The sequence below is a fragment of the Hypanus sabinus genome, unplaced genomic scaffold, assembly GCF_030144855.1.
Source record: "Hypanus sabinus isolate sHypSab1 unplaced genomic scaffold, sHypSab1.hap1 scaffold_1096, whole genome shotgun sequence".
NCBI classification, from domain to species: Eukaryota; Metazoa; Chordata; class Chondrichthyes; order Myliobatiformes; family Dasyatidae; genus Hypanus; species Hypanus sabinus.
In genome coordinates, this window is record NW_026779153.1 from 77,811 (window position 1) to 88,773 (window position 10,963).

At 50.6% G+C, this 10,963-nt stretch overlaps 2 protein-coding genes across 2 annotated transcripts in view; both read right to left on the minus strand.

The window, feature by feature from the left end:
- LOC132386330 (deleted in malignant brain tumors 1 protein-like) overlaps positions 1–5,692 on the minus strand; it is a 33,747-nt gene extending 28,055 nt beyond the window's left edge. The window contains exons 1-4 of the mRNA XM_059958568.1: positions 5,485–5,692; positions 3,786–4,097; positions 2,316–2,630; positions 598–912 (exon numbers count right to left, since the gene is read on the minus strand). Of these exons, the coding sequence (XP_059814551.1) occupies positions 598–912; positions 2,316–2,630; positions 3,786–4,097; positions 5,485–5,692 (1,150 nt within the window). The remainder of the gene's footprint in view (positions 1–597; positions 913–2,315; positions 2,631–3,785; positions 4,098–5,484) is intronic.
- Positions 5,693–5,894: 202 nt separating this feature from the next.
- LOC132386331 (deleted in malignant brain tumors 1 protein-like) lies at positions 5,895–10,625 on the minus strand. Its single transcript, XM_059958570.1, has 5 exons — positions 10,559–10,625; positions 10,120–10,434; positions 8,410–8,724; positions 6,947–7,261; positions 5,895–5,902 (listed from the first exon to the last, which is right to left on the minus strand). Exons 1-5 carry the CDS (start codon positions 10,623–10,625, stop codon positions 5,895–5,897), a joined length of 1,020 nt encoding a protein of 339 aa, XP_059814553.1.
- Between the last annotated feature and the right edge of the window lie 338 nt (positions 10,626–10,963).

Below are 10,963 nucleotides of genomic sequence, written 5' to 3' on the forward strand. Positions count from 1 at the left end.
ATTCGCATGGCTGATTAATTATCTTAATCAACTCCATTCTGCCTTCTCCTCGACATCCTGATTGATCAAGAACCTATGAAACTCTGCTTCAAATATCCCCGATCACTTGGCCTCCGCATCCACTCATGTAAATGAATTCCACAGATTCACCACGTACTTGCTGATAAATATTCTTCCTCATCTGTAAAGAAATGTCCTTCTATTCTGAGGATGTGCCCTCGGTGGTAATTCCCTTAACCTCCCAGTCTTACCCCAATATCCCGTCACGTTTTCACAGTCTACATCTATCCTGGTGAAGCTCAATCCAAAAATCCCAACCGGGCAACGGGACAGGGCCTCTAATTGCTGGGAGCGAGGGAAATGCTCCTCCACCCTTTAACCGTTCGGACTCTGCAGTGATTTGGACAGCCTGCACTACAATCCGACTCTCTCCCAGCACCTGCAGCTGGACCTGACAACCAGGAACCACGGAGGATCAGGACCTTGAGAAGGACAGTGATGCAGTCAGGGCAACAATCTGCTCAACACTGGAGTTCACTCAATAGCACAGCAGAGGTTTCAGTGTAAAGCACACACTCGCTGCCCACACACACTCACCTGTGCAGGAGACTCCAGCGTCCTCTGCGTGGGAGCAGTTATTCACCCCCCATGGGCTGGCAGGGCACTGGTCGAGAGCAGGCTCTGTCCCCTTACACTTCACCCCATCCAGCCAGATCTTCCCAGTGCCCTCTCCGTAGGAGGCATCTGTTGTTACCGACTCAGATGTCCCACAGTTCAAAATCCTGCAGACCACGTCTGCCGCCATCTTATTCCAGCTCCTGTCACAGACGGTGCCCCAGGTAGAGTTATGATAGACCTCGACTCTCCCAGAGCAAATGTTGTTCCCGTTCACCAGCCGGATGGGGACCGGGCCTGGAACTGAGAAGGGAATGAGGATAAAATGAGGATTCCCATATTGAAAGTTGATGAGAGTGACGTGAGAGAAGGCTGAGACTCTGCAATGTGAAACGGGGATTGGACTGAGGGGCAATGGGGTTAGACTGGGTGGGGTATGAATGATTGAGGGAAGGAACATCGAGCTCAGAGAACAGCACAGGAACAGGCCCTTCGGACCAACCTGATTCTGCTGACCAGGATGCCAGAGGGACTAATGCCAGCTGCCCACACAGAGTCCATTTACCACCATACCTGCCAGTAAAATGTTAGTGTTTGATACCTGGTTTTTAAACATTGATGCTGCGATTACTGACAAAACCTCCCCTGAAAGTGGTTTCCAGACACCACTGTCTGCATGAAATAACCTTCCTGATAAAGCTCCTCTACACATTCCCCCTCCAGTGCCCTGTGGTATTTGACATTTCCATCCTGGGAAAAACACTCTGAAGCATCTGCCCTGTCCGTGCCTCAAATCAGTGGATGAATTTACTTCAGGTCTCCCCCAGGCAACATTCCTCTCCTGCAATGGCCACTTTGCTTTATTTTTGCCTTGACCACGTTCCTAATCACCCGCAGCCTGTCGAATGACTGGCCCCACTGGCTTTTTCAAAACTGCCACACAGATCCACAGGCCAACAGATCTGCTGACTGAAGTAGGGCCGAGAAGGTTAAACATGCTTGAGTTGCTCCCAGACAGCATCAGATTCTGAGGGGAGACTTACACCATCCGATAAACGAGCAGATTTAGGCCATTTGGCACTTCGAGTCGGATCTGACATTTGCAAGGCTGGTTATCTTAATCAACCCCATTCTGCCTCCTCCCTGTAATCTTTGACATCCTGATTGATGAAGAACCTATGAAACTCTGCTTCAAATATCCCCGATCACTTGGCCTCCGCATCCACTCGTGTAAATGTATTCCACAGATCCACCACGTACTTGCTGATAAATATTCTTCCTCATCTGTAAAGAAATGTCCTTCTATTCTGAGGATGTGCCCTCGGTGGTAATTCCCTTAACCTCCCAGTCTCACTCCACTATCCCCTCACGTTTTCACAGTCTACATCTATCCTGGTGAAGCTCAATCCAAAAATTCCAACCCGGCAACGGGACAGGGCCTCTAATTGCTGGGAGCGAGGGAAATGCTCCTCCACCCTTTAACCGTTCGGACTCTGCAGTGATTTGGACAGCCTGCACTACAATCCGACTCTCTCCCAGCACCTGCAGCTGGACCTGACAACCAGGAACCACGGAGGATCAGGACCTTGAGAAGGACAGTGATGCAGTCAGGGCAACAATCTGCTCAACACTGGAGTTCACTCAATAGCACAGCAGAGGTTTCAGTGTAAAGCACACACTCGCTGCCCACACACACTCACCTGTGCAGGAGACTCCAGCGTCCTCTGCGTGGGAGCAGTTATTCACCCCCCATGGGCTGGCAGGGCACTGGTCGAGAGCAGGCTCTGTCCCCTTACACTTCACCCCATCCAGCCAGATCTTCCCAGTGCCCTCTCCGTAGGAGGCATCTGTTGTTACCGACTCAGATGTCCCACAGTTCAAAATCCTGCAGACCACGTCCGCTTCACTCCTATTCCAGCTCCTGCCACAGACGGTGCCCCAGGTAGAGTTATGATAGACCTCGACTCTCCCAGAGCACATGTTGTTCCCGTTCACCAGCCGGACGGGGACTGGGCCTGGAACAGATCAGGGAGAGGGGAGGGTGGTGCGGGGGGGGGGCGGGGGGTTTCCAGTTAGTTCACTCCTGGTAATGTCCCTATTTTGCCTCAGAGTGGCCACTCGGTTCCCTCGAATAAACAATATTACAGCACACTTCACACACTTGGCCCATGATGTTAATCTCTTCCAAGATCAATCTCACGTAAACCTCCATTTTTCGGTCATTCCTGTGAAGTCCCTAATGTGTCTGTCTCGGCCACCACCTCTGACAGCACATTCTAGACTTCCTCCACTCTCTGTGTAAAACCTGACCTCTGACTACACCCCAGCCCACCCCAATACCCACCCTGTACCCTCCTCCATCACCTTAAAATTATTCCCTCATGTGAGTCATTTCTGTCCTGGGACTGATGCCTCCCCCGGAGGGTCGTTCCTCCCATTACAGCCCGCACCAGTATCCAAGGCGGAATGCTTATTATTTAACGGGACAACCACAGTGGTACACTCACTGTCTACCTATTCCCTTTCCCTCTCCTCACAGACACGCAGGTACCTGCCTCCTGTAACTTAGGGGCTTCTATCCATCATCTCCTCATTCTCCCGTACGCACCAAAGGCCATCCAGATCCAACTCCAGTTCTTCAACGCACGACTCTGAGGAGCTGACACTCAGAGCCCGTATAGTTATCAGAGAGACTGCAGGTCTCCCAAAGTTCCCACATCTCCCATGAAGAACACACCACTGACCCTGGCCCCATTCTCACTGTAATACTCGACAGAAATAGACCAAGAGAAAAGGAAATTTACCTCGGCCTCCACCTCTACTTACTGATTCTCATGGCAGACAGACAGACAGACATACTTTATTGATCCCGAGGGAAATTGGGTATTGTTACAGCCGCAACAAGAACAGAAAGAAATAGAGCAATATAAAACCATAAATGATTAAATAATAATAAGTTAATCATGCCAAGTGGAAGTGAGTAAGTGCATCCAACTATGGCAGAGTCATCAGAAAACTTCCGAAGAAGGCAAGACTCTGTGTTGTAGTTGAGGAACTCGAGAAGGACAGAGATGCAGTCAGGTGAACAATCCGTTTAACATCGGAGTTCACTTAATTGCACACCGAAGGTTTCAGTGTAAAGCACACACTCACTGCCCACCCACACTCACCTGTGCAGGAGACTCCAGCGTCCTCTGCGTGGGAGCAGTTATTCACCCCCCATGGGCTGGCAGGGCACTGGTCGAGAGCAGGCTCTGTCCCCTTACACTTCACCCCATCCAGCCAGATCTTCCCAGTGCCCTCTCCGTAGGAGGCATCTGTTGTTACCGACTCAGATGTCCCACAGTTCAAAATCCTGCAGACCACGTCCGCTTCACTCCTATTCCAGCTACTGCCACAGACGGTGCCCCAGGTAGAGTTATGATAGACCTCGACTCTCCCAGAGCACACGTTCCCGTTCACCAGCCGGACGGGGACCGGGCCTGGAACCGAGAAGGGAATGAGGTGAAAATGAGGTGAAAGTTGAAGAGAGTGACATGAGTGAAGGCTGAGACTCTGTAATGTGAAACGGGGATTGGACTGAGGGTCAATGGGGTTAGACTGGGTGGGGTATGAATGATTGAGAGAAGGAACATCGAGCTCAGAGAACAGCACAGGAACAGGCTCTTCGGACCAACCTGATTCTGCTGACCAGGATGCCAGAGGGACTAATGTCAGCTGCCCACACACTGTCCATTTACCACCATACCTGCCAGTGAAATGTTAGTGTTTGATACCTGGTTTTTAAACACTGATCCTGTGATTACTGACACAACCTCCCCTGAAAGTGGTTTCCAGACACCACTAGCTGCATGAAAGAACTTGCCCCATAAATCTCCTTTACACATTCCCCCTCCAGTGCCCTGTGGTATTTGACATTTCCATCCTGGGAAAAACACTCTGAACCATCTGCCCTGTCCGTGCCTCGAATCAGTGGATGAATTTACTTCAGGACTCCCCCAAGCAACATTCCTCTCCTGCAATGGCCACTTTGCTTTATTTTTGTCTTGACCACGTTCCTAATCACCTGCAGCCTGTCGAATGACTGGCCCCACTGGCTTTTTCAAAACTGCCACACAGATCCACAGGCCAACAGATCTGCCGACTGTAATCGGCCGAGAGGGTTAAACATGCTTGAGTTGCTCCCAGACAGCATCAGATTCTGAGGGGAGACTTACACCAACAGACAAACGAGCAGATTTAGGCCATTTGGCACATCGAGTCGGATCTGACATTCGCATGGCTGATTAATTATCTTAATCAACTGCATTCTGCCTTCTCCTCGACATCCTGATTGATCAAGAACCTATGAAACTCTGCTTCAAATATCCCCGATCACTTGGCCTCCGCATCCACTCGTGTAAATGAATTCCACAGATCCACCACGTACTTGCTGATAAATATTCTTCCTCATCTGTAAAGAGATGACCTTCTATTCTGTGGTTGTGCCCTCGGTGGTAATTCCCTTAACCTCCCAGTCTCACCCCAATATCCCCTCACGTTTTCACAGTCTACATCTATCCTGGTGAAGCTCAAACCAAAAATCCCAACCGGGCAACGGGACAGGGCCTCTAATTGCTGGGAGCGAGGGAAATGCTCCTCCACCCTTTAACCGTTCGGACTCTGCAGTGATTTGGACAGCCTGCACTACAATCCGACTCTCTCCCAGCACCTGCAGCTGGACCTGACAACCAGGAACCACGGAGGATCAGGACCTTGAGAAGGACAGTGATGCAGTCAGGGCAACAATCTGCTCAACACTGGAGTTCACTCAATAGCACAGCAGAGGTTTCAGCGTAAAGCACACACTCGCTGCCCACCCACACTCACCTGTGCAGGAGACTCCAGCGTCCTCTGCGTGGGAACAGTTATTCACCCCCCATGGGCTGGCAGGGCACTGGTCGAGAGCAGGCTCTGTCCCGTTACACTTCACCCCATCCAGCCAGATCTTCCCAGTGCCCTCTCCGTAGGAGGCATCTGTTGTTACCGACTCAGATGTCCCACAGTTCAAAATCCTGCAGACCACGTCTGCCGCCATCTTATTCCAGCTCCTGCCACAGACGGTGCCCCAGGTAGAGTTATGATAGACCTCGACTCTCCCAGAGCACATGTTGTTCCCGTTCACCAGCCGGACGGGGACTGGGCCTGAAACAGATCGGGGAGAGGGGAGGGTGGTGTGGGGGGGGGGTTCCAGTTAGTTCACTCCTGGTAATGTACCTATTTTGCCTCAGATTGGCCATTCAATTCCCTAGAATAAATAATATTACAGCACATTAAACACACTTGGCCCATGATGTTAATCTCTTCCAAGATCAATCTCACGTAACCCTCCATTTTTCGGTCATTCCTGTGAAGTCCCTAATGTGTCTGTCTCGACCACCACCTCTGACAGCACATTCTATACATCCTCCACTCTCTGTGTAAAACCTGACCTCTGACTACACCCCAGCCCACACCAATACCCACCCTGTACCCTCCTCCATCACATTAAAATTATTCCCTCATGTGAGTCATTTCTGTTCTGTGACTTTTGCCTCCCCCGGAGGGTCGTTCCTCCCATTACAGCCCGCACCAAAATCCAAGGCGGAATGCTTATTATTTAACGGGACAACCACAGTGATACACTCACTGTCTACCTATTCCCTTTCCCTCTCCTCACAGACACCCAGGTACCTGCCTCCTGTAACTTAGGGGCTTCTATCCATCATCTCCTCATTCTCCCGTACGCACCAAAGGCCATCCAGATTCAACTCCAGTTCTTCAACGCACGACTCTGAGGAGCTGACACTCAGAGCCCGTCTAGTTATCAGAGAGACTGCAGGTCTCCCAAAGTTCCCACATCTCCCATGAAGAACACACCACTGACCCTGGCCCCATTCTCATTGTAATACTCGACAGAAATAGACCAAGAGAAAAGGAAATTTACCTCGGCCTCCACCTCTACTTACTGATTCTCATGGCAGACAGACAGACAGACATACTTTATTGATCCCGAGGGAAATTGGGTATTGTTACAGCCGCAACAAGAACAGAAAGAAATATAGCAATATAAAACCAGAAATGATCAAATAATAATAAGTTAATCATGCCAAGTGGAAGTGAGTAAGTGCATCCAACTATGGCAGAGTCATCAGAAAACTTCCGAAGAAGGCAAGACTCTGTGTTGTAGTTGAGGAACTCGAGAAGGACAGAGATGCAGTCAGGTGACCAATCCGTTCAACATCGGAGTTCACTTAATTGCACACCGAAGGTTTCAGTGTAAAGCACACACTCGCTGCCCACACACACTCACCTGTGCAGGAGACTCCAGCGTCCTCTGCGTGGGAGCAGTTATTCACCCCCCATGGGCTGGCAGGGCACTGGTCGAGAGCAGGCTCTGTCCCGTTACACTTCACCCAATCCAGCCAGATCTTCCCAGTGCCCTCTCCGTAGGAGGCATCTGTTGTTACCGACTCAGATGTCCCACAGTTCAAAATCCTGCAGACCACGTCTGCCGCCATCTTATTCCAGCTCCTGCCACAGACGGTGCCCCAGGTAGAGTTATGATAGACCTCGACTCTCCCAGAGCACATGTTGTTCCCGTTCACCAGCCGGACGGGGACTGGGCCTGAAACAGATCGGGGAGAGGGGAGGGTGGTGTGGGGGGGGGGGTTCCAGTTAGTTCACTCCTGGTAATGTACCTATTTTGCCTCAGATTGGCCATTCGATTCCCTAGAATAAATAATATTACAGCCCATTAAACACACTTGGCCCATGATGTTAATCTCTTCCAAGATCAATCTCACGTAACCCTCCATTTTTCGGTCATTCCTGTGAAGTCCCTAATGTGTCTGTCTCGACCACCACCTCTGACAGCACATTCTATACATCCTCCACTCTCTGTGTAAAACCTGACCTCTGACTACACCCCAGCCCACACCAATACCCACCCTGTACCCTCCTCCATCACATTAAAATTATTCCCTCATGTGAGTCATTTCTGTTCTGTGACTTTTGCCTCCCCCGGAGGGTCGTTCCTCCCATTACAGCCCGCACCAAAATCCAAGGCGGAATGCTTATTATTTAACGGGACAACCACAGTGATACACTCACTGTCTACCTATTCCCTTTCCCTCTCCTCACAGACACCCAGGTACCTGCCTCCTGTAACTTAGGGGCTTCTATCCATCATCTCCTCATTCTCCCGTACGCACCAAAGGCCATCCAGATTCAACTCCAGTTCTTCAACGCACGACTCTGAGGAGCTGACACTCAGAGCCCGTCTAGTTATCAGAGAGACTGCAGGTCTCCCAAAGTTCCCACATCTCCCATGAAGAACACACCACTGACCCTGGCCCCATTCTCATTGTAATACTCGACAGAAATAGACCAAGAGAAAAGGAAATTTACCTCGGCCTCCACCTCTACTTACTGATTCTCATGGCAGACAGACAGACAGACATACTTTATTGATCCCGAGGGAAATTGGGTTTTGTTACAGCCGCAACAAGAACAGAAAGAAATATAGCAATATAAAACCAGAAATGATCAAATAATAATAAGTTAATCATGCCAAGTGGAAGTGAGTAAGTGCATCCAACTATGGCAGAGTCATCAGAAAACTTCCGAAGAAGGCAAGACTCTGTGTTGTAGTTGAGGAACTCGAGAAGGACAGAGATGCAGTCAGGTGACCAATCCGTTCAACATCGGAGTTCACTTAATTGCACACCGAAGGTTTCAGTGTAAAGCACACACTCGCTGCCCACACACACTCACCTGTGCAGGAGACTCCAGCGTCCTCTGCGTGGGAGCAGTTATTCACCCCCCATGGGCTGGCAGGGCACTGGTCGAGAGCAGGCTCTGTCCCCTTACACTTCACCCCATCCAGCCAGATCTTCCCAGTGCCCTCTCCGTAGGAGGCATCTGTTGTTACCGACTCAGATGTCCCACAGTTCAAAATCCTGCAGACCACATCCGCTTCACTCCTATTCCAGCTCCTGCCACAGACGGTGCCCCAGGTAGAGTTATGATAGACCTCGACTCTCCCAGAGCACATGTTGTTCCCGTTCACCAGCCGGACGGGGACCGGGCCTGGAAACGAGAAGGGAATGAGGTTAAAATGAGGATTCCCATATTGAAAGTTGATGAGAGTGACGTGAGAGAAGGCTGAGACTCTGCAATGTGAAACGGGGATTGGACTGGGGGGCAATGGGGTTAGACTGAGTGGGGTATGAATGACTGAGGGAAGGAACATCGAGCTCAGAGAACAGCACAGGAACAGGCCCTTCGGACCAACCTGATTCTGCTGACCAGGATGCCAGAGGGACTAATGCCAGCTGCCCACACACTGTCCATTTACCTCCATACCTGCCAGTGAAATGTTAGTGTTTGATACCTGGTTTTTAAACATTGATGCTGTGATTACTGACACAACCTCCCCTGAAAGTGGTTTACAGACACCACTGTCTGTATGAAAGAACTTGCCCCATAAATCTCCTCTACACATTCCCCCTCCAGTGCCCTGTGGTATTTGACATTTCCATCCTGGGAAAAACACTCTGAACCATCTGCCCTGTCCGTGCCTCGAATCAGTGGATGAATTTACTTCAGGTCTCCCCCAAGCAACATTCCTCTCCTGCAATGGCCACTTTGCTTTATTTTTGCCTTGACCACGTTCCTAATCACCTGCAGCCTGTCGAATGACTGGCCCCACTGGCTTTTTCAAAACTGCCACACAGATCCACAGGCCAACAGATCTGCTGACTGAAGTAGGGCCGAGAAGGTTAAACATGCTTGAGTTGCTCCCAGACAGCATCAGATTCTGAGGGGAGACTTACACCATCCGATAAACGAGCAGATTTAGGCCATTTGGCACATCGAGTCGGATCTGACATTCGCATGGCTGATTAATTATCTTAATCAACTGCATTCTGCCTTCTCCTCGACATCCTGATTGATCAAGAACCTATGAAACTCTGCTTCAAATATCCCCGATCACTTGGCCTCCGCATCCACTCGTGTAAATGAATTCCACAGATTCACCACGTACTTGCTGATAAATATTCTTCATCTGTAAAGAGATGTCCTTCTATTCTGAGGATGTGCCCTCGGTGGTAATTCCCTTAACCTCCCAGTCTCACTCCACTATCCCCTCACGTTTTCACAGTCTACATCTATCCTGGTGAAGCTCAATCCAAAAATCCCAACCCGGCAACGGGACAGGGCCTCTAATTGCTGGGAGCGAGGGAAATGCTCCTCCACCCTTTAACCGTTCGGACTCTGCAGTGATTTGGACAGCCTGCACTACAATCCGACTCTCTCCCAGCACCTGCAGCTGGACCTGACAACCAGGAACCACGGAGGATCAGGACCTTGAGAAGGACAGTGATGCAGTCAGGGCAACAATCCGTTCAACATCGGAGTTCACTTAATTGCACACCGAAGGTTTCAGTGTAAAGCACACACTCGCTGCCCACCCACACTCACCTGTGCAGGAGACTCCAGCGTCCTCTGCGTGGGAGCAGTTATTCACCCCCCATGGGCTGGCAGGGCACTGGTCGAGAGCAGGCTCTGTCCCCTTACACTTCACCCCATCCAGCCAGATCTTCCCAGTGCCCTCTCCGTAGGAGGCATCTGTTGTTACCGACTCAGATGTCCCACAGTTCAAAATCCTGCAGACCACGTCCGCTTCACTCCTATTCCAGCTCCTGCCACAGACGGTGCCCCAGGTAGAGTTATGATAGACCTCGACTCTCCCAGAGCACATGTTGTTCCCGTTCACCAGCCGGACGGGGACTGGGCCTGGAACAGATCGGGGAGAGGGGAGGGTGGTGTGGGGGGGGGGGGGTCCAGTTAGTTCACTCCTGGTAATGTCCCTATTTTGCCTCAGAGTGGCCACTCGGTTCCCTCGAATAAACAATATTACAGCACACTTCACACACTTGGCCCATGATGTTAATCTCTTCCAAGATCAATCTCACGTAAACCTCCATTTTTCGGTCATTCCTGTGAAGTCCCTAATGTGTCTGTCTCAACCACCACCTCTGACAGCACATTCTAGACATCCTCCACTCTCTGAGTAAAACCTGACCTCTGACTACACCCCAGCCCACCCCAATACCCACCCTGTACACTCCTCCATCACCTTAAAATTATTCCCTCATGTGAGTCATTTCTGTCCTGGGACTGTTGCCTCCCCCGGAGGGTCGTTCCTCCCATTACAGCCCGCACCAGTATCCAAGGCGGAATGCTTATTATTTAACGGGACAACCACAGTGGTACACTCACTGTCTACCTATTCCCTTTCCCTCTCCTCACAGACACCCAGGTA

Coding starts and splice junctions, on each gene's coding strand:
- LOC132386331 (XM_059958570.1), bottom strand. CDS start 10,625: ATGGAGGTTTACGTGAGATTGATCTTGGAAGAGATTAACATCATGGGC. Junction 10,435..10,558: donor CCAAGTGTGTGAAGTGTGCT/GTAATATTGTTT, acceptor GATCTGTTCCAG/GCCCAGTCCCCGTCCGGCTG. Junction 7,262..8,409: donor CGCTGGAGTCTCCTGCACAG/GTGAGTGTGTGT, acceptor GATCTGTTTCAG/GCCCAGTCCCCGTCCGGCTG.